Raw genomic sequence first — 24,936 nt, 5'->3', positions numbered from 1 at the left:
TGTATAATTTTTTCTCTGAAGAACTATGAAGTTAATTGTTAAATAATGGAACATGAAGAATAAATTGTCTGGCATCAGGAAAATATGTATTTCTTGCTCAGAAGTTCTGATTTTTGCTTTTATTTGCAGATCTTAAGATTAAATTATATTGTGTATGTGTGTTATGTTTTTCTCTCTTCTCTCTTTTCTTTCTTAGAGCCCTACACTGTTGCATTTAGTCAGTCGAGTCTGATCCACCTCATCGGCCCATCTGACTGCACTCTGCATGGCTTTGTACATGGAGGTAATAATTTTTCCTTTTTTATTATTATTACATTTGATTAATACTATTCAAATGGTCTGATAGAATGTTTTAGAGTAAGACTCTCACATCTGTGGATTTCCATCTTATTTTAAACACATGTAGCTCCCTTTCATCAGAAATTAGCTGCTTTTTTCACACATATGACAATGTTATCATTGCCTGAAGCACACTAACCAAACCTAGACATCAGACCAGTATTGAACATATGGTTACACCCTGCTTCAACACTGAAAATATCAATAGAAGTTTCATCAAGGTAAAGGTTATCTGCTTCACTCAAAATTGTGTTAAAAGTCTCTGTTGGTATATCAGCTGTCTGTTTGATTGAACGAACGAGCGATTGAAATAGTATTTTCTTATGAAACATATTTTATTAATCTCTGTTTTATTTACAATTCATGAAATCCTTTTTTACAATGAAAGACAAAACGGGAGAAATGATTGATTAATTCACTATTCAACTGTAGTTGTCCCAAGTCAGGTAATGCAAGATTAGTTCACCTCCTGGGTCATTTCACTCATGAGCAAAGGAAAATCAATCATGTGTGGTCACCAAACAATGAATCCACTCTCTGAGAGAACTTCTTAATGCTGAGTCATATAAAAGAGTCGTTCAAAAAGCACAAATGTTCATGACCGACCCATCACTAACACTCAGTCAGACTGTTCTAGTGTAGGCAGTCATAAGGTGGTCATACACAGTGAAATTATATCGGCTCTAAAAGTATTCTTAGCCTCTAACTCAATCACTGGTGAGTGAAAGCAATTTATTAGTTAATGGCTTACAGACAGACATTGCATTAACTTGCAATGTAGAGGGTTGGCTGTAACTACCACAGCCTCATTTATACATGTATGACAAGTAGTCAGCTCACTGACCTGAATGAGTTACATAAACACAAGAACATCAGCAGCACAGTCCGTGTAGAAACTGACACAGGGAACGTATGACACATACAGCTGAATCTAAACCTTAATTTTCGATCTGGAACATGTCTCCTACCAGGCATATGTATCTAAGTAAAAATCAATGTTTGGTTTTTATGCTAAGCTGCCTGATAATTGAGGTTCTAAAACTGGTATGCTGTCATTTACACACACACACGCAATCATTTACAATCCATTTATCACATGGATTAATCACATGTATGTAAGAAGGAAGAGATGATAAAAGTCAGATGAGTAGTGTTGCATCAATAATGTGAGATAGGGGAATGAGAAATGGGAGGACCCTGACGTCAATAAAAGAGAGAACCATTTCATATCTAGTCAGTTATTCATATAACCACTTGCATGAATGTTGTTTTTCCGTAGTGCTGCATTCAAGCCAAAGCATGTCTGGTGATCACTCAAATTCATGTTACATTTCTATTTGACGTTTACACAGTAATGGAACACATTTACACTATTTACGAGCAACCGATTCCATTGCATCTTTATAGTAAGATTTTATTTGTACAAAGTCACATAAAATCTCTTTTTTATTTTGCTATCCAGAGTAATGCAGCAAAATTCATATTGAGTGCTTTAAACGAACTGAGTGCTCACAAAAACTACATCACAGACAGATCAGTAAATTCAAGTTTATTTGAGTCAGACGTGATTGAAAGTAATTGGTTGAAGTGTTTACTTTGCAATTAGTCTGTTTCTGCCAGTTTGACTCATTGAGGTTGATTTGTGGACTGTGAGCAGAAAGGCATTATTGCATTGTCAGGATAATCATCCAGTTTTAGTGCTACAAAGACTATTGGCTATTGCCTGTATCTAGCGGTTCCCCCTCAAATTCATGCTTGAAGAGTTTGATGAGAACACAATGATCTCCAGGGAGGCAAAAGGGACACTTTCTTCCTCTGAAACTTCATTCGCTGGTGTAGCTTGGTGGACAGTGTTATTTTAGTTGTGCTTTACTATTTTATCTCGTATTTCATACTACTTTTATCTTATCACTGTTTGATTTTCTCATCTAACTTATTCTCTTGCATCCTTGGAGAAAACACCTTTGCTAGTGACATGAACATCATACAGTCTCGGGGGTGGACCAGTATAAAACTACCCATCACACCCTAGCATCTGCAGAGCAATGCACCAGCAACCACTCGAGAATACATTATACTAGCAACTGTACAGCAGCCATCTACAACTCTTTTTTTTATTGAATTGAGGCCAAAAAACACAAAGGGCTGTATCCATCATATATGCCCTTTGATTGACTTCAAAGTGAAGTTTTTTGTTTGCAAAAAGTCATGAAAAGACTTTCTTTAAAGAAACTCATGCACAGAATCATAACGAGAAATAATCAGCTGACTTAGAAATTCCAGTTCATTCAAGTTCATGTATTGATCACCCGTCACTGTGGCATTAATCCACCTTCTTTTCCATTGTAGTTTATGGGAGAACACTCCTCTATTGCTCTATAGCACTTTATATAATTCACATTGTTTCAAAGCTGCTTCAATAAGCAGGAAAATAACAGGTGCAAACTTCTTAAAATATGAGAAAAAATGAAATTATGCTCTAAAAACAGACGGTGTCATTATTCAGCTCAAGTCAGTTCAGAGTTAATTTAGTTGAGTTCAGTATCTATTTAAAGTTAATCAATTATGAAACAAGCTCAATTCAGCTATAAGCAGATCTACATAAGGCAATGTTGTATGGAATGTTGTAACTATATGCATGGACACAATAAGTATATTGCATCATAATTTTAATGCAAGTTCATAGTAGTTAGAGACACCTAATATAAAGCAGGACCAACAGAGAGGACCAAAAATGGCTTAAACACTTAATTTTAAGCAATTATCGGCAAAAATATGAGCCCTAATGCTTTTTCCAGTAAAAAAAAAAAGTTGTTTCATCTTAATCAGGAGAGAAATATGCACAGGTCAAGCTCCGTTTACAAGTGGAAACAGTACAAAACCTTTCTAAATAGGTAATGAGCTAAAGGGGGGGGACATTTTCAGCAAATTATCATTTTTGGGTGAACTATTTCTTTTGGCCAAATTTTTTAAAAGTTCCACTACCTACAACCCGAATTCCGAAAATTTGGGACGTTTTTTAAATTTGAATAAAATGAAAACTAAAAGACTTTCAAATCACATGGGCCAATATTTTATTCACAATAGAACACAGAGAACATAATAAATGTTTAAACTGAGAAATGCAGGGATCATGTTTGTGACCGATCTTATTAAAGACATGTTAACATCTCAGACAACGCACAGAAATGTCATAGCGCCAGAAATGGACGTGCCATCTGCAGATGCCAACTAAAGCTCTATCATGCAAAAAGGAAGCCATATGTGAACATGGTCCAGAAGCGCGTCGTGTCCTGTGGGCCAAGGCTTATTTAAAATGGACTGTTTCAAAGTGGAAAAGTGTTCTATGGTCAGACGAGTCCAATGACTCGTCTGACCATAGAACACTTGTCCACTTGCATGTTTTGGAAGGCACTATGAATGCTGAAAGGTAGATAAAGGTTTTAGAGCAACATATGCTCCCCTCCAGATGACGTCTATTTCAGCAGGACAATGCAAAACCACATATTGCAGCTATTACAACAGCATAGCTTCGTAGTAGAAGAGTCCGGGTGCTGAATTGGCCTGCCTGCAGTCCAGATCTTTCACCTATAGAGAACATTTGGCACATCATTAAACGAAGAACTCTTCAGCAGCTGGAAACCTATATCAGGCAAGAATGGGACCAAATTCCAACACCAAAACTCCTTTTTGAAAAGAAGGGGCGATGCTACACCATTGTAAACATGCCCCCGTCCCAACTATTTTGAGACCTGTAGCAGGCATCAAATTTGAATTGAGCTCATTAAAATGGAAATTTCCCAGTTTAAACATTTATGTTCTCTGTGTTCTATTGTGAATAAAATATTGGCTCATGTGATTTGGAAGTCTTTTAGTTTTCATTTTATTCAGATCTAAAAAACCTTCCAACATTCGGAATTCGAGTTGTACAACAGGAGCTTAGAACAATGAGAAGTAGCTATTTGGTCATTGTTATTTTCTTACAGCTAATAATATATGAAGAAGACATAGGGGATGTCCATTGAAAATGGAAGTTGTTTCAGAAGTGGAGTAATTAGAAAAACATTACATGCTTTTTCTTCATGATTCACCAGTGCATGTTCTAAATAATGTGCACTCGTGAGTCACACATAATAGGGTTGTAAATGAAATATAAAAAAGTAAATTGATTTGATGTTGACATCAAAGACAAAAAACGTGAATTAAAATATAATTAGAGCACTCATTTGGGGAGAAGGACTAATTTGAAGTGTCCGGTTTTAATGTCATCTAAGGTCTGCTCAAAATATGAAATAAATTACCTTTATCTTTATCTGTTATCTTTATTAATCTAGAGGATTAATTTGAACATTTGGTATAGTAAGCCGTAAAACTGTTTGCTAGATAAACATGCAAAGAGTTCTCTCCTAGATTAGACACTCTTCATTTACTCTTAAAACACCAGTCTTCTTCCTTTTCTGTACAAGGCTTGTAGCATCTCAATCCTCGACACATTCTCAAAGTGGCTGTGTGTGTGTGTGCTTGTGTGCTAGTTTGTGCACAGAAATACATCAGGGATAATGAATGGCTCAATTACACCAATTTATTATTCTGCTAATAAGGAACGTTCAGGATAGAAAACAGTGAAAAGCCTCCTGGCTGAGCTGGATCCATCAACAGCAAATGTTTGTTCTTATCGTCTCCCGCACTCATCGTTCCCCCACTGTTTCTGGCTAATGATTTTCTTGAGGATGGAATGATGGCAGCTGAAATTGATCTAGTTCATTTGCCCTTGCTGAATACAGAAGATTGGTTCAAGACAAATTGAGCCACACTGAGGTAATTCTGCTAATGGTTAGTTGAAAAGGACAGGAGAGGTGACTCCAGTTTAATTTTTATGTAAGATGATAAAGTGAGATAAAGTGATTTGACTCATAAAGTGAGAATTGAATGAAGGTCAGGGAATAAGCAAGTGAAACCTGTCTCAGGGTGGAAATGTGTTTAAATGTTCATTGCTTGTTAACAGTGCCATTAAAATGATTATGATTTAGTGACGGATGGGTATTTGTGTCACTCAGCACACTTAACTATAAAGTCTTCTTAAAAGGAGACGCATGCAGTTTTTCAGTGTTAAGATAATTAAAGGAATACTCCACCTCAAAATTAAAATTGTCACTATTTACTCACCCTCATGCCAGTATTAGGGCTGTGCAATTAATCGAATTCGATTATCATGCGAAGCTAGTCAGTAAAACCAGTTTCTTGATTAGTAGTTAATCGCCATTGCCTGCTTTCAAATGGAGCGGGAATTACTACACAGAACCGTAATTCACTGACAAGCTAGGCAATTTCGTGTTCATAATCAAAGGCGATTCGTCTGCGATTATGAACGCGATATTGCCTATCTTGTCGGTGAACTACGGCTCTGTGTAGTAATTCCCGCTCCATTTGAAAGCAGGTGATGGCGATTTACTGCCATGCACATGATAATCGAATTCGATTTAATTGCACAGCCCTAGCCAGTATATGACTTTCTTTCTTCAGATGAACACGGATGAAGATTTATAGGAAATAGTCCATCCATATAATGCAAATGAAAAGGAACCTCGCTCGAAGCTGATGTTTCAAAACACACACAAAGCAAACACAACAGTAACCTATGTGACCTCAATTGATGAATTAATGTCTTCTGAAGCAAAACGTTAGGTACATGTGAAAAATGCTAATATTTTAAACTTTAAGCTATAAACCATAATTTTCAAAGAATGTTTTTTCTCTTTGCCCAGTGTCTGTTGCACTTTAAGATGTATGACTGATAAAATGTCTAGTACTTAAACTTGTACAATCACGAGAATAGAGTGCTGCAGTGATGTCACACTGTAGGTCAAAACTTGTAAATGAGGGAGCATTTTAATACTTCCAGTTCATTTTTACAGTGTGAAGAGAAAACTTAACTGTCATTTTACAATGCAAAATAATGGTACAAAATCTGCCATTTTCTTGTTTTATTTTTAATTTTTGTGTAAAACTGCAGTAACATAAATATAATAAAACAATAATAAAGGGTATAAAAATAATAGTGTTGTCAGTCGATTAAAAAATTAAATAATCACATTTTCACATTGAATATCCAAATGATGTAAAAACAGCATAAAGATGGTATATTTTAAATACAGTATTTCACAGAAGCAAGTACACCCCTCACAATTTTGTAAATATTTTATTATATATTTTCATGTGACAGCACTGAAGAAATGACACTTTGCTACAATGTAAAGTAGTGAGTGTACAGCTTGTATAACAGTGTAAATTTGCTGTCCCCTCAAAATAACTCAACACACCATTAATGTCTAAACTGTTGGCCACAAAAGTGAGTACACCCCTAAGTGAAAATGTCCAAATTGGGCCCAAAGTGTCAATATTTTGTGTCACCACCATTATTTTCCAGCACTGCCTTAACCCTCTTGGGCTGGAGTCCTCTTCCACTCCTCCATGACGACATCACGGAGCTGGTGGATATTAGAGACCTTGCGCTCCTCCTCCTTCCGTTTGAGGATGCCCCACAGATGCTCAATAGGGTTTAGGTCTGGAGACATGCTTGGCCAGTCCATCACCAGTCTTGGAGGTGTGTTTGGGGTCGTTATCATCTTGGAATACTGCCCTGCGGCCCAGTCTCTGAAGGGAGGGGGTCATGCTCTGCTTCAGTATATCACAGTACATGTTGGCATTCATGGTTCCCTCAATGAACTGTAGCTCCCCAGTGCCGGCAGCACTCATGCAGCCCCAGACCATGACACTCCCACCACCATGACTGACTGTAGGCAAGACACACTTGTTTTGGACTCCTCACCTGGTTGCCGCCACACACGCTTGACACCATCCAAACCAAATAAGTGTATCTTGGTCTCATCAGACCACAGGACATGGTTCCAGTAATCTTCAGCAAACTGTTTGCAGGCTTGCTTGTGCATCATCTTTAGAAGAGGCTTCCTTCTGAGACAACAGCCATGCAGACCAATTTGATGCAGTGTGCGGCGTATGATCTGAGCACTGACAGGCTGACCCCCCACTCCTTCAGCCTCTGCAGCAATGCTGGCAGCACTCATACGTCTATTTCCCGAACACAACCTCTGAGTGCAACGCTGAGCACGTGCACTCAACTTCTTTGGTCGACCATGGTGAGGCCTGTTCTAAGTGGAACCTGTCCTGTTAAACCGCTGTATGATCTTGGCCACCGTGCTGCAGCTCAGTTTCAGGGTTTTGGCAATCTTCTTATAGCCTATGCCATCTTTATGTAGAGCAACACTTCTTTTTTTCATATCCTCAGAGAGTTCTTTGCCATGAGGTGCCATGTTGAACTTCCAGTGACCAGTATGAGAGAGTGAGAGCAATAACGCCAAATTTAACACACCTGTTCCCCATTCACACCTGAGACCTTGTAACACTAACGAGTCACATGACTCCGGGGAGAGAAAATGGCTAATTGGGCCCAATTTGGACATTTTCACTTAGGGGTGTACTCACTTTTGTGGCCAGCGGTTTAGACATTAATGTCTGTGTGTTGAGTTATTTTGAGGGGACAGAATATTTACACTGTTATACAAGCTGTACACTCACTACTTTACATTGTAGCAAAGTGTCATTTATTCAGTGTTGTCACATGAAAAGATATAATAAAATTACAAAATTTGTACTCACTTCTGTGAGATACTGTATGTGTTTAATGTCAACTTTTTACTAAGTAGCCTATTATTAATGAGGACCAGTATCGTTGATACCAATACTGCTACTGATGTCTCTATTAAATGTATTTTCCCCTCGATTTTAGCCATCAATTATAGTAATTCAATGTTACAGTATAATTTAAAGTCATTATTTTTAAACACTTAATAGACTTTGAAAAATAAACTTAAAAACAGTCTTCACATAAACTATAAATGGTATATACATAAACTATAAATTTAATATTGATGAATCTTTATTCAACAAAGATTAACAAAAGTTAATCAGTGAGCAGAGCAGTGGCCGAATTCTCTTTTTCTTTTGTTTTTGATTTACATCAATGACAGGCTGCAGCAGGTTTCACTTTAAAAGTAGCACTGCCTCCTTAAAACTTGATGCTCATGACGTGGATCTGACATAAAATTGGTTTTCTCCCAACTCTTTACTGTTATCTAGGTGTTTTCCAAATCATATGTGACCCTGGACCACAAAAGCAGTCTTAAGTCGCTGGGGTATATTTGTAGCAATAGCCAATAATACATTGTATGGGTCAAAATGATTGATTTTTCTTTTATGCCAAAAATAATTAGCATATTAAGTAAAGATCATGTTTCATGAAGATATTTAGTAAATTTCATACCGTAAATATATAAAAACTTAATTTTTGATTAGTTATATGCATTGCTAAGAATTTCCTTTGGTCAACTTTAAAGGTGATTTCCTCAATATTTAGATTTTTTGCACCCTCAGATTCCATATTTTCAAATAGTTATATCTCAGTCAGATAATACCATACATCAATGCAAAGCTTATTTTTTCATCTTGCAGATTATGTATAAATCTCAATTTAAAAAAAATTTACCTTTTATGACAGGTTTTGTGGTCCAGGGTCACATTTAAGACTAAAGGTCCTTGCACATCAAGTCAAGTCACCTTTATTTATATAGTGCTTTTAACAATACAGATTGTGTCAAAGCACTTAACAGTATCAAATTAGAGGATAGAGTGTCAGTAATGTATAATAATAAGACTAAACACTCAATTTTCAGTTAAAGGCATTTCATTATTGAATTCAGTGATGTCATTGTCTAGCTCAGCTTAGTTTAAATAGTATGTGAAATCAAATTGACGATAATCGCTAAAGAATCAAGTGTCCCCAACTGAGCAAACAGAGTCCAAAATTTTCGTATGCATTTTTTCGTATTCGTCATCCTTTCCTATGCTTGTTATGGATGTGAAAATGCAGAAAATCGAACCTGATCCAAATTTTTTTTATGACGGACGAAAGTTTTGAAGGCAGTGTGTAAACGTGATTGACACAATGTGAGGTCGTATTCATTTTTTTTAATGTGCAAAAAATTTGGACAAGAATTTCAGACTCAGTTTGCAATGACCTTAAGACTTTAAGGGCATTTTGACATAATTTTGTGTTTTTGTCTCCAAAAGAGAACGTACTTTCTGACTTTGCTTTCTGTGCATGTAAGTAAGTTCTTGTTAAGTTTGTGTCTTATCATGCTTGATAGCGTGTACATATAGTATACTGTAACACTATACAAAGGATGCCAGGAAAAGGTGGATGCTGCATTAAATATTTGGTCACACTTATTTTTAAGGTATAATTTTTGCTATTAATAAACCATTAACCATTGCTGCTTATTAATAGATAGTAAGGTAGTTGTTAAGTTTAGGTATTGGGTAGGATTAGGGATGTAGAATATAGTCATGCAGAATATGTGCTTTATAAGCACTAATAAACAGCCAATATGTTAATAACAGGCATGCTAATAAGCAACTAGTTAATAGTGGGAATCGGTCTAAAGTGTTACCAAATATTTTAATGTGTTATACTGAAAAAAAAACTAAAATAATAATAATAATAATCACACAGTGAACACTTTAATTGTGGCTGCCCAAAAAATATTACTCCCAGTAATCGATTTTAATTTAGTTCATTAGCATAATTTGGTGATATTGTTGATACATATAGGTCAGAATTTAGTTGGTTTAGGTGTTTTAGATTGAAAGACAGTTCAATCAGTCCTATGATCAGAGCATTGCAAGAGAAAATACAATAACACATTTCCCCCCAAGCTCTCTATCACAGCTGTGTCTGTATGCAAGGACATTTGGCTTACACTCATGCACATACACTCGCTCTCTGCCTTCACCGTCTGTTTCCACGTCTGCTTTTCCCCATTGCGCATGATGAAAGCAGACCGAAGCTACTGAATATCCTGAATGGATTTCTAAAGGATCAGAGACGGGCTGTTTATCAGAGGGAAGAGGGAGGTCCTTGGGTTTGCGCCTGACCCTTGGCAACCTCTGTTGCACGACACAAAGCAATATGACAGCTGTGATTTCCCTCTTTGATATGGAACTGTCCTTTCCCCTCCATCTCACTTCCTTCTTAATAGCATTTATCTCATTCATAATTTGTCTGGCATTCAAATTAATCATTTTACTTTGGTTCAAGATGCATTTTTCCCCCTTCCCTGTGCTATTAAAAGAACAGTTCATTTAGAAATGAAAAGTCAGTTATCTGATCTTCATGTTGCACCAAACCTGTGTGCTTTTATTTTTTTCTGAGGAATATAATAGGGAAGATTTTGAAGAATATTCAGGCTGCTTTTTTCCATGCAAAAACTGTTCTTAGTGACCAGCTGTCAAGTCGATAACACTTTAGTATAGAGACCGATTCCCACTATTAACTAGATGCTGATTAGCATGCCTATTATTAACATACTGGCTGTTCATTAGTATTTATAAAGCACATATTCTGCAAGACCATATTCTACATCCCTAATCCTACCCAATACCTAAACATTTAGTTCACCCCGAGAATGAAAATTAGCCTATGTTTTACTCCCCGTCAAGGTGTCCTAGGTGATATGACTTTCTTCTTTTAGACGAGTCCAAGCAAAGTTATATTTAAAAAAATTCCTTGCTCTTCCAAGCTTTATAATGGCATGGGCGGATGTTTTTGTTCAGCAGTACAAAAGTAGTCAAATAAAGCGCATCCATCCATAATAAAACATGCCTCACACAGGCCTCCTGCAGCAAATCAATGCGCTTTTATAAGACAAAAATGTTTTCTCATCTTTTAAAGGTTTGGTAGAATGTGAATCTGTCATCCTGCATGGCCATAGTACACAGGTCTCACTGAGACACATCAGAGTCTTCAGCGCTTTACAGTCACATGTTACACGTAGAGGGGTTTGCCTGACAAACAAAAGATTGGGAATTCCTACTCTAAACGATGGAAAGACTGCACATTTTACTTAGTGTATTTATAGACCTTATTTGATTTAAAACGCAATTAAAATGAAATTGGAATGAACTCATGAAGCATAGCTAATTAATCAGCACTGTGTTGTAAACTGCACTGTCACAAGTCAAGCATGCATATTTTAAATGTGAACGTGAGTACAAAACAAGTGTTTTAATGGGGTCATAACATAATAAAAAAAAAAGTCATATTCACAAACAAATTCAAACCTCATTCTGATGCTCTTTTTGAAATGATATTTTTAAGGCTTGTCAGTAAACAGCCACTGTTGTGATTGGCTAACATCATTGCATAAGAAAAAGTATGAAAGCCCCCTCGCTGTTGCACATGTTTTGAATACATAACCCGTATAAACCCTTATCTACAGTCAAAGCGTTGTTAAATTGTGATTTGCAGTGTAGTTGCTGTCAAATCCAATATAGTTTGCAGCTTCATCTTCTTGAGGTATTCAGCCAATCGCAACGCACTGGATAGCTGGCCAATCAGAGCACGCCTCGCTTCTCATATCGATGAGCTTTGTAAAAATCGACGCGTTTCAGAAAGGCAGAGTTGCAACAATAATGTACAGTATGTGGAACATAATGTGTTTTCTGAACCTTAAACCGCATAAAAACATTGCATTACACCAAATACACAAAATAATGTTATTTTTAGGAATATCATATGACCCTTTTAACCTTTGCAAACTCTCCATTACACTGTGCCAAAACTAATGGAACAAAGATCTCTTATATATTAAAAGATTAGGGATTTAATTTATTAGTAAAAAGATTTTAATTTAGCATTCCATGATCCCTTTTAAATATTATTCGATGGTATATACTAATATAGAATATAGAAAAATAATTAAGCTAATAATCATATACACTCGCTTAATAAATGTTTTCCACCTATTAAAAAAAAAGTTATAAAGCAAGATGAAGACTAAACCTAAAGATCTTTTGATCCTCACAAATGCCATAAGAGTTGAAGTTGTGGTCTAGTGGCTGTTTAGGATCTGCATTCGCATGGGAGACCATATATGAGATCATAGAAAAACACAGACTGAAAGAGCTGCCAGCTGAGTTGTGGGGGCCTGAGCGATGTGTCTTTTGGGAGAGTGTGTATTTGGGGACGAGAGAGTATGTGTGTTAATGGACGGAGATGGAGTGTGTGCGTTTGAGGAGAGGAGGCATCGATAAAACTAACAGATGGGTGCATGAATGCATCTGAATTTCCTCCAGCCGAGCTCCAGCAGGAATGATTATAGAGTGCAGACAGGTTACATCCATCACAGATCAAGTGTGAGTGTGTTTATATCTGTGTGTGTAACTCCGAAAGAAGGGCTGTGTGCCAATATGGCACTGGTGTATCTGTAGTAAGGCAGTGGGAGTTTTGTGTGAGTAAACACAGCTGAGTCTTTCCCAGATATTAAACTACTAGATATGTTAAAGGAATATTCTGAGTTAAATACAGCTGTGGACAGTAACCATTGTATGAATGGAAAATGCCTAAACAGTGATGCGCTTATGCTTAATGAACAAGCAGCGCTGCAAATTAATGTTTAAAATATGAAAAGTGTTTGCAAGACCACAAACATTACAAGATTGATGCAAATAGATTACTAAAAAATGCTTTTGAACTTGCAGTCATCCACTTAGCCAACTTTACAACTCAAATAGCACACATCTATGTGATATAAGCTTCACATCATAAGCCTAACCCATTGGTCTTCTGTTGTATTTACAGTGGGGGAAAAAAAATATTTGATCCCCTGCTGATTTTGTAAGTTTGCCCACTGACAAAGAAATGATCAGTCTATAATTTTAATGGTAGGTTCATTTAAACAGTGAGAGAGAGAGAGAGAAAAAAATCCAGAAAAATGCATTTCAAAAAAGTTATAAACTGATTTGCATTTTAATGAGTGAAATAGGGACCAATTCTTACTATAAACTAGTTTCTTATTAGCATGCCTATTAATAACATATTGGCTTTTTATTAGTACTTATAAAGCACACATTCTGCATGACTATATTCTACATCCTTTCTGTTACCACTTATTCTACTAATCTTAAACAGTCATGCTCTACTAAGACTCTAGTGAGAGTTAGCTGACGTGTAGATGAAATGGTCAATCAAAATAAGGTGTGACTGTCTCCCATTCAAAGGAGTAATATTTTGAGTTTTTGCGAGGTCACAAGTGAATTACTATGACTCACAAAGGATTTAAATGAAGTAAAGCTGTTGATGCAAACTGCCGTGCTAACTAGCAGCTGGAAATACTCAGTGTACAAATATACAGGAAATATTTTTCTCTTTTGAGCATGTGCAAAAATATCCCACAACCTGTTTCTATGGTAACACTTCATTACAAAGCCATGTTTTATTTATTTTTTTATTTTACCATTATGATTAAAAGAAAGAGAGAGAGGGTGCTATACTTTGAAGTAAAGAGATAGTTGATTTTGCTGTTGGTACAGTTGTTTTTGTAAGTAGACCTAAAATTGTTTAAAATGTAGTGGAGAGAAAGACAAAAGCAGAGCATCTAGTGTACTAAACTGAAGAGGAATATTTCATCATCTATCATGGTGGCTCTAGGCTCAGCCTGTTCAGAGGAAAAAGTTTGGGTAATCGTCACAAGAAATCTAATCATTGAAGCACTTGCTAGCAGCAAAGGCTCCTCTGGGATTGGCTTTCTAATTGCTGTTTTTCCATTGAGTGTCCAGTTCTCCTTCTCAGAGCTGGAGCCCAAGAAACTTACATCATTCTTTGACTGCACAGCTTGCCATTATGGTCATTTGCATACAGGCAAATATTCAGTTTTGCAAGCATCTTTCTGACTGAAAAGAGTGCAGTCTTGCTGATGTTGAACCATCGTCAAGTTTCTTTCTTTGTTTAAAAAAAGCAGCATACTATATAATTATATGTACTTAGGATATCAAAATAAAAAGACACATTGTCTCTTAAAAACAAGGAAAAAAGATTTGAATATAGCCAGGCAGTATTGAGGTCATATTGTTGCTTATTCATTTATCAGATTTTCAGTTTCCTGTTCAGTCCATATGTTAGTAATTAAGCAGATATAGGCCAGATTTACTATCTGTTTGCGTCAGCGCAAACCCTCATTTGGTGTTAAAAAACTACTGTCAGGATTTACTAAGGACACACAGTGGGAAATTAGCGCTGAAAAGGCCTGGACTTATTTTTGCGACTCACCTTATTGAATATGCATTTGTAGGAGTCTCTCTTTTGAGCTGTAAATTTATGGGAGGAGAGTATTCAAATGAATCACGCAGTGTGATTTACTAAGATTCATTTGGATTTGCGGCATTATTTAATGCCCAGAAAAGTGTTGTCTGTGTCCTTTAATGTGCGCATTGTCAGTAAATCACCTGCAGAATTTTCCCTCCCATCAGTGCTTTTATGGAATTGCGCTCTAAAGCTAATTTGCCCTGTTTAGTAAAACTGGCCCTATTTAATTACTGATAATATTAATACATGGCCGTGTTCTCTTTATGTATTTATTTATTTTTTTATTAGCGTACAGTAGATGCGTGTTGTGTTGGCATAAATTATCCAATGTAAAATCTGGATCCTGTTGCAAAACCGGTGGTTCAGAAATTCTGAATTAATCGATTTCAGTCATACTAGGGTATGACATCAGGACTACAGGTTTGTTTGTCTCTTCGGTGGCGGGAATTTCAAAGGCTGAGGTGAATAAGTTGGTGACTTTTCAATTGACAAATATTCTTCGTATGAGTTTGCTTACTTGCTTTGCCAAAGCTTAACATGTCCACCCTGTCGGCATAAAATATGCCAGAAGTGATTCAAATACAGTATTTTCAAAATATGTAAGTTTAAATATACCAAATTCTCTTCAACAACCAGACTAAATATTTAGCTAGTCACAGTTTGTTGTTTTCTAATATGCTAATTGAAGCTCAAAATGTCCACCCTGTCGGCCACTTAGACTCGATAGAGTGGACAGAAACATGACAAGGTGGACATAGCATTCATTTGTAGTTAATATTGCTAAAAACTAAAATGCATGGGGGGGGGGGGGGATTATCAATGTGATTGAGGATGTAATTATATTATTTATTATTATATTATTATTATTTTAATAACCCTGTTTAGGAAAGGGACATCATACCTTTCAGAAAATATAATTTGCATCTTAATTTTGCAATGAAAAAGTTTTTTTTTTCAGTAATTTATACAGTCCCCTCCATAAGTATTGAGACAGTAAAGACAAAATTGCTCTGTTGGCTGTGGAGTCAAGACATTTGCAAATATGATTAAAAGATGAATATGAGACAAAACTACAGAATGTCACATTTTATTATTAGCCGTTTCAACACATACATGTTTTAGCAAATAAAAAGAACAGCACTTTTAGAGTTCATCCCACTCATTGATGTGAGCATAAGTATTGGGACAGTTGAACATAAGGGAGATATAAAAGATTAAAAGCTATTATTTAGTTGCAGATCCCTTGCACACAATCACAGCAGTGAGTCTGTGACCCATAGACATCACCAGACTCTTGGTCTCATCCTTTGAAATGCTTTTCTCAGCCTTTAATGAAGCCAATCCCAATTGTTGCTTGTTTTGGGGAGTTTCTGCCTTTACTCTCCTCTCCAGCTGCTGAAATTCATGTTCAATCGGATTTAAATCTGGAGATTGACTTGGGCAATCTAAGACTTTCCATTTCTTTGCTCTTATAAATTCCTTGACTGAACTGGCAGGGTGTTTTGGGTCATTGTCCTGATGCAATATGAAGCACTTCCCAATGAATCTGGAGGCATTTTCTTGAATATTGGTAGGCAAGATGGTTTTGTACCCTTCCAAATTCATTCAGCTACTGTCATCATACATTAAGTCATCAGTAAAGTGGAGAGGGCCTGTTCCAGAGACAGCCATGCATGCCCATGCCATGACACCACCTCCACCATGCTTTACAGATGAGGCTGTATGCTTGGGATCATTGCAGTTCCCTTTTTTTCTCCACATTTTTGCTTTCCCATCACTTAGATAAAGGTTCATCTTTGTCTCATCGGTCCATAAACACAGTTCTAATCTTGCCTTTCTGTTTTTGGTGCTGGTCAGAGGTTTGCATCTTGCTGTGTAGCATCTGTAATTCTGTGTCAGAGTCTCCTGAGGACAGTAGATTGTCAGAGCATCACCCCAGCTTTCTGGAAGTTGTTGGTGATTTTACAGACACGTCTTTTAGGGTTCATTTTCACAGCTTTTATGATTTGTCTGTCATCAGCTACTGTTGTTTTCTCAGCCGATCAGGTAGTTGTTGGTTGCTGGTGTCGCTGGTGGTTTCCAAACTCTTGATTTCTCCATGCCCTTTGTTTTTGCTAGAGCTCTAATTGACTTCCTCTTTTCTTTTAGCATACAAATTGCTTGCTTTTCTCTCAAAGTCAGCTCCCTCGTCTTCATCCTGGTTTGTGTGTGTCATCATCGAATGCAAGATTCAGAATACAGAAGTAATGGATATAACTGATACGACACATTCCCTGCTTTTAATATCTGAAGAATTAATGCAACAGGACACAGCTGATCACTTAGAAAGACCTGAGAGGCAACTGCTCCAATACTTATGCTCACATCAGATAGAGGGATGAAACTCTAAAAGTGCTGAACTTCTTAGCTGGTAAAACATCTATATGTTGAATCACCCAATAATAAAATGTGACATTCTGTAGTTTTGTCTCATATTCATCTTTTAATCATATTTGTAAATGTCTTGACTCCACAGCCAACAGAGCACTTTAGTCTTTACTGTTCCAAAACTTTTGGAGGGCACTGTATGTCCATGACAGGGTGGACAAATCTTATGGTTTATGCTTTGAATAATGGCCCATAATTATCTAAAAAAATGTGTGGGAGCTCAGCTAATATGTTTCTATAGTACTTGAGTGTCTACTATTTATGATATGACATAAAGTGAATGGGAAATTAAAACCAACATTTTTGAGTATTGTGAGGGTTGAAAGGCACTCTGATTTTGACCCACCAAGACATTTGCCGTATTATTGACTGTGCCACCAGACTTAGATGCATTTGTCTATGTAAATAAGCCGATAGAAATCATTCTGACTGACAATTATGGAGGCATATAAATAACTCCTGGAAAAAAGAAAAGCAGGTTTCAAATGTCGCTTCCATAATTCAACTGCAGTGGCGAAAACTCTCTACCCATCATGAGAGTGAGTCAGCTCGACTTTCATTTCACCTTACCAAAGGCAGATGCAGACGAATAGAGAGAGCTTTCATGAATTTAAATAACTGTAATGCACAGTCGCACTGTTCTGTATTTATGTTTATTCTTGGATTATTTTTTTCTTGTTTTTTTAATTTTTTTTGCTTTTCTTGGATTTTATTACAAATTAACATGCCCCATTATAAGAGGGTGTGCACGCTTATGAAACCAAATAATTTTGGTAACACTTTAATTTAGGAAGTCATTCTCAGTATCAACTGGTTGCTTATTAGCATGCATATTACTAGCGTATTGTTTTTTTTTTTTTTTTACTTAATAAAAATAGCGTATTGCTTTTTTAAGTACTTCTAAAGCACATATTAATTCTGCATGACCATATTTTACATCCCTTAATTCACCCCATACCTAAAATCAGGGCTGTACAGTGCTACATATATGTTGCACGTGCTATGAAAAAACTGGTCTGTGTGATGAATAAATTAAATTTACCTCTGTAGCACACGTACGATACAGTTTTGCATGTTCATAACACAGGCGCTTAATAGTGTGAAGTGATTTCGTTGTGTTTGTGTGTAAGAGAGATTATACTTGTTAGGGGTATGACGATTTTTGATGGTGGATGATTAAAATGTCTCCATGCCACGGTCTGCTTTTGAATAAATATCGTAGTATCGTGCTACAGCACACATTATCAGCTGCAGTTCTGGTGCCGCCTTATCAATACAATGCGACAAACATTCACCTCAAACGTTATCTCAGCTGTATCACAGCACTTATGCACAATCACAAAAGTGCATTATTTGCATCTGCTTTAAAGCCTTGCCAGTTAAACATTTAATTCACTTTATGTTCAAATGAAGAAAGAAACTAATTCAGGTTTAAAACAACTTGAGAGTGAGTAAATGATGGTATAAAAATAAAACATTATGGTAGAATTGACAGACAGATGACAGAATTTTGTACTGCTCAGGCAACTTGCAAAATAGTAAAACCAACATGACAAAGAATTGTGATATTCCTGAATAAAATGGTGCTATGATATTTTTGCCATATTGCCCACCCCTAACTTGTGCTACTACAACTGTTTTGCCTGTGCTACAAAACTTTCAGCTTCTGTAGCATCAGTGCTACAGTATGTGCAAAAAAGTTAACGTACAGCCCTGCCTAAAATTAACAACTACCTTACTAACTATTAATAAGCAGCTTTTTTTTTTGTGAATTAGGCCAGAAGTTGTAGTTAATCATGAGAATGTATCCCTAAACTAATGTGACCATCATTTTATATATTCCTAAAAGTTTCTATTTGTTTATTGCATGCATTTTGTTGATTTCTGTATTACATTAAATGTGATAAAAAAAGAAATAATTTTACTTGGATGAATTGTTTACATCTGATAAATGTTGCAATTTTAACAGGGGTGTTGTAGACTTTTTATATCCACTATAGATTTGTGTCAGATGAAAAAACAAACATGAATTATTTGTAACTCAGGGTAGACAAGGTTGATCGTGTTGAACCACACTCGGATCAGGTGTGAAAGCTTGCAGAAGGAGACTCTTGCCTGACAAAACTCATATCCTTGAGTTCAAAATGGCCCCTTTTATGATACTCGTGCAAAACCTCAGCAGCCATTTCATGCTTCTGCCATATTTTTACACCGCTGCACATCCAGAGATGACGCTTTCTCACTAGCTGAGATTTGTGAAGAAGCTTTGCCACAAATTGTCAAGAGAGAGTTTTTGAGGGTGGAGTGCGCTTTCAGTGCCATGTGTAAATTGAGGGAATCTCACTTGGAGATGAGAGTCCCCAGGGTCCATCGCTAAAACCAGCTCATACAGTGATCCAGAGTAGTCAAGTGTCTGCCTGTTTGGTGTCAAGGGAGCTTACAAAACATGCACTGGCGCTGTGAATTGCACGTCATCTTGGTATAGAGATATTCCAAGGAGTGTCATTCTGTTCTATTTCTGTGCTATCTGCTGACCCTCTCGCTAAATTAATCATCTGTTCTGAGGGTTTTTCTTGCTTAACATTCAGTTTACAATACTTAACTCTCACAGTTTTCTACTGTATAGGGTTATAATGCTCCTGATCTAATTGATTGTCATTGATCTAACGTCCTTACAATGATCTAAGGGTCATTACAAAGGTCATTCTAAGGAAACATTTGTGTGCTTTGTTCCCATGATATACTACTGACATATTTAAGATACTTAAGTCACATTATTTGATACATTTTATGTTTAGCATGAAAAAAAAATAAAATAAATGTCCACAGTGTACACTGAACTCTTTATTTCAAAAGACCCCTTTATCCCTCGGGTCCAGGAACAACGGAAATGGTCGTTAAAGGCCTTTATATCACATACAGTCTGCTTCCATTCATCTCTGTTCAGATGATTTACCGCAGGCCATATATTTGTCAAAGCTGGGCAGCAGCAGGATCTTCCATATATTTTTCTGAGTTAGTGCCTGTATTTAGCAAACTTAAACCTACTGTAGTGACTTCCATGAGCTGACTATTCATACCAATACTGCTTCTCAGCAGTTAGTAAAATACATATTTACACTCAGCGATTTTAGCTAAGCATGTTGGTTGATACATTATAGAATTTAGCTAAATTCTAAGGCAGCACTGCATGTATTTTTGAGGAAAAGACAATCCCACAATACTTTGCAACAGTCAGATTTTTTATTGATTGATTTATTTTATTATGTTCATTATTACTTTAGCATGTTTGAAAATCTGGGGTATATTCAGTGCAAGATACATCATCGACTTCAAAAATAAAACTTCTGGCATTATGTACTCTCATCTAGAAATTCTGTAGAATCTTCGCACAGAAGGAAAATAAAGAATTTTGTCATTCGCTGACAATCCTCCCTCTTCATTGCAGCTCTCAAATGTCATTCACCATGATCCAAATTCTTTTTAAAATTCCAAATTCTAATAAGACGATTATGAAAGAATAACAATTTATCAACTTATCTAAGTTCCTCACACAGACCTATTGTGTGAGGACAGTGAAATAGTGAAATTTCCAAGTCATACAGATATTGTGATTCAGAACAAGTGGTCTGATTCTCCTGAGACTGACCTGTTCTGCCCAGAGAGATGTATAATTCATAAAGCACTGAAATTTGTCCCAGCCGTGTGCTTTGCAATTTATATGATTATAGTTACAGTGCTTACTAAGCAGTAATCATGCTGCATCGTTTGTGCTTTAATGTAATTTTCTGTCATATAACATCAGGTTTTGCATTTCACTGCCAAATGTGTATTCATTTGCGAAGATAGCAATGCCATATCAGCCAAAACAGCGTTGATAATGAAGGATGGTAATGAAATGTAATGTCAGCTATTAGCTTGCATTAGCTCTTATTTCCCTGCTGCTGTTAGGTTGTTTGGATTTAAATTATAGAATTGCACACATTTAAATATCACTGAAACACGGTCATAGCCGTCCAGCCTGACACTGAGCTCTTGTCCTGACAACAGGGTCAAAGCAGTCATTTAAGTGGAAACAAATTTAGTGTTGTTCCTGTTGAACATTAAAGTAATTTGCCACTTTATTGTGAGGATGTTTACTGCTCATATGTGTACAGTGGATTCTGGTTATATATGCACCGTCAGCAGGAGATCATGACTCTTATTATCACAAGCGCCTTTGCATTTTCTTTCAGCAGGACCAACAGTTTATGTGAATGACTTCTGAATGGCATTTACTCTGATGCTTCAGGATAAATTTGACTAATATGCATATTCTCAGTCTGATTGTAAGTCAGTTAGTAAATTGCCCTGGTATCTGTCATCCTCAGGTGTGACCATGAAGCTGATGGATGAGGTGGCAGGGATTGTTGCTGCTCGTCATTGCAAGACCAACATTGTGACCGCATCTGTGGACGCCATTAACTTCCATCGCAAGATCAAGAAAGGTAATTAAAAAATACACGTTGCCTCTTTTCATTGTAACATAGAGAATATTGTTGGTACGTGGTTTCTGATTCTCAGAGAAATCTCACAGACATCTGATTTCCTTTATGATTGGAAAGCTAAACTTAGTTCATGTCATTTCCAAAAAAATGAGTTCAGTTGTGAAGTTAAAGATAGACTGTGGACAGCCTTTAAGTAGCTTGGGTTGTAAATAGGTTAGTGGAAAATTGCATGATGTATTGCTTAATACTAGTGTAGTTTGCCAAACATAAGGTTTGAATTGTCATCTGAGCAATTCTAGTGATTTATTCTCAGTTCTTGTTTTGTAAACGATAGGCAGTTGAAAAGACATAGCGTATTATGTTAACACTTTTTTTAGGGTTTCTTAACTAGTTGCTTATTAGCATTCATATTACTAGAATATTAGCCGTTTATTAGTAGTAATTAAGCACATATTAATGCCTTATTCTACATCCCTAATCCTACCCAATACCTAAACTTAATAACTACCGCACTAACTATTAATAAGCAGCAAATTAGGAATTTATTGAGGGAAAAGTCATAGTTAATAGTGAATAAGTGTTCCCTATTCTAGTGTTACCCATATAATTTATCATACTGTAGCACATTACTCTTGTTAGAACTTGTTGCATCCCGGATTGGATCTGGGATATATACACACACACACACACACACACACACACACACACACACAAAGAGAGAATTGATTTAGATAAGTTACCATTTTTTCAAAGCTGTATTCACAAACCTTTTAAACATATTATATACAGAGCAAACTCTGATGCAGTGTACATTATTTGCTGATGCAGTGTATTTTATTATAAGAAGTCATTATTTCATTATTAGTCAAAGTCAATGGCGCAGTATTTTTTTTGTTATTTAAAGAGCGCGTTAGTAATATGCGCCTATAGGCGGGTCCACAACACACACACACTCTGCTTATTACACACGCAGGGACGCACAGCAGCACACCAACATGCCAAATATCAACAGTGAAAGGATTACAAGGTAAAAGATTATTATTGTGTAGGCTACATTTACATTTAGTCATTTAGCAGACGCTTTTATCCAGAGCGACAGAGGTGCGACTGGGTGCAGAGCCAGTGGTGGTTTTGTAGGAAACATTAATGCCTTGAATTTTATGCGAGCAGCTATTGGTAGCCAGTGAAAATTGATAAACAGAGGTGTGAGGTGCATTCTACATAAATATAAAAATGCCTACATGTCATAATGGATAGTCATTGCATGAATCAGAATGACCTATTTGCTCGCGCACGAGCAGCTCCGTTTCCTCTCTGGAGACGCGTTCAGTCTTTGCTCTTGTAAATTCTGCTGTGTAAATAGCGAATCCACCATGGCACGAGTGCAGCTGGCTCTTACAGGGAATGGGAGATGAGACTCTGATTGGTTTATTGCACGTTATGCCCAAAACACACCCATAGGGATAACCCTTTTAGAACATGCGCCAGGCGCGGAAGGGGGTTTTCCCGTCATTAAACTAGCAAAAGTGGATTCGGACACACCCTAAGTGCACCTGCGCCGTGCGTTTTAGACCATGCGCTTATAATCGTTAAAACAGGGCCCTCAGTGTATATACAATGGATGACACTGTGACTGTGCATAATTTCACTGAAGCATCCTTCCACTAAAATAAACTGAGAGCTTGACCCAGCCTCCTTCAGAACGCATGAAGCCTTGAGGTTTACTATTCTTTCATATTAAATGACTGAGCAAAAATGAATTATTCATTGCATTAATTATTGTGCTTATTACTTTCTCCATTCATTCATTTCTCATCGGACTCATTCATGTTTGCATACTCTAAAATATTTTCATGTGCTAATACTATGGGACTAGACAAACAAATCCATGCTCTATTATAGAGGTGTGTAAATATACAAAAGGCACATACTTTTTAGTGTATTATTCTGAAACCTTGCTCGTAATCAGTCTACGTTCAAAGCCATTTGTGTCTTTCTGACATGAACTTGCTAAAGCTTTCAGGATTTTGAATTATTCAGTTTTCTCGGGCTTATTTCAGCGGCAGTGACTTTGGTTGGGTCTTCACTTTTCTCCATTCATTTCTACATCAGTAGTGTCACCAAACAGAATTGCAACAGTAATAAAAACGTCTGCAGTTGGCAGGGAAAACAAAGTAAACTCGTCAAATATGCAGTCGGACAGAGCAATGATCTGATGCCACACAGTCTGCTTATTGCTCTGGAAGAGGAAATGGTTGTGTAAATGTGCAGTTAACTGAGAGTTTTACACACCAGGAACAGTGTAAGTGTCCAAATATATATGGACCTGACTGTATATGTCTGGTATTGTATATGAAAACTGTTCATTTTTCCTAAGAGACCAGATGAATTGACCGGAAAGACAGTGAAGGAACGATAGAATAAAATAATATATCTGCCCTCAGGCTCTGTTTCCATGGAAATAAAGATTAGACGTATACATCAAAGAGGGCAGGAAATGGACCTAACAATTTCAATCATTCTCTTTTTCTCAGCCTTGTTCTAAACGACAAATTGCCATGAATGTTTCTTTTTTTTTAAATGGGTAAGATCCACTTTCCCACACTGTAACTAGCAATTCAGAGTCCCGAGGTCTTATTAACCCATTCTACATCTACTTCAGAGCTCCATTAAATACGGCATCATGTAATATATATAGATGTAATACCTGACATTATGTGTCCCTGCAGGCTGTGTCATTACTGTTTCCGGCCGAATGACCTTCACCAGTAATAAATCAATGGAGATTGAGGTTTTCGTTGACGCTGACCCACTGGTGGAGGCTGAGAAGGGAAAATATAGGGCTGTCACAGCCTTCTTCACCTACATCTCCCTGGACAAAGAAAACAAGCCCCTTCCTGTGCCACCACTGAAGGTGAGTAATGCAGAGTTTATACATGTATGTACTGTGATATAGGAATATTGATGAATATAATGTGAATGTAACACTTTTGAGACAAAAAAATAAACCTTTTAGTGTAAAAAGCGCTGTCTAGTATGTATTCTGAGTCATGTGCGGGAGACAGGATTTGGTGACCTACATTTCAAGATTTTTTTCCTAACATGAGGCAGCACAAAAGACTATGGATGATTATTTGAAATTGATCAAAATCAAAATATAAGTTTACATTTATTTGAAATGTAGTTACTGCAGAGTGCTTTTTTGATGCACTTAAGTGGGACTACACATACACCTTCAGTGAAAGTCTATGGGATTTTTTCCTCCTATTTTATCATTCCACAGGTGAAAATCATGAGTCTGATCATAGTCTACCCCACACTGACCAAAAAGACCCTGTGTTGAAATTTAGGGATACCTAGTTTCCTTGTGTGTTATTTGGTTTGTAATTTGGTTGTGAGAAAACACCTGAATCAGTCATTATATAATAAATATTTTGGGTCATGTAATGAACTGCAAATTATATG

At 36.7% G+C, this 24,936-nt stretch overlaps 1 protein-coding gene across 8 annotated transcripts in view; it reads left to right on the top strand.

Moving 5' to 3' along the window:
- Positions 1 to 24,936, top strand: part of LOC306848687 (cytosolic acyl coenzyme A thioester hydrolase-like) — a 66,287-nt gene that overhangs the window by 28,128 nt on the left and 13,223 nt on the right. For all 8 annotated transcript variants that reach the window (XM_079383386.1, XM_079383385.1, XM_079383384.1 and 5 more), the window contains 3 exons: positions 197 to 283; positions 21,355 to 21,471; positions 24,201 to 24,385. In XM_079383386.1, coding sequence (XP_079239512.1) covers positions 197 to 283; positions 21,355 to 21,471; positions 24,201 to 24,385 — 389 coding nt within the window. The remainder of the gene's footprint in view (positions 1 to 196; positions 284 to 21,354; positions 21,472 to 24,200; positions 24,386 to 24,936) is intronic.

This window comes from Barbus barbus (assembly GCF_936440315.1).
Source record: "Barbus barbus genome assembly, chromosome: 28".
Lineage (NCBI taxonomy): Eukaryota > Metazoa > Chordata > Actinopteri > Cypriniformes > Cyprinidae > Barbus > Barbus barbus.
The sequence above is the reverse complement of the archived record's forward strand: the minus strand, read 5'-3'. Positions and strand labels throughout refer to the sequence as shown.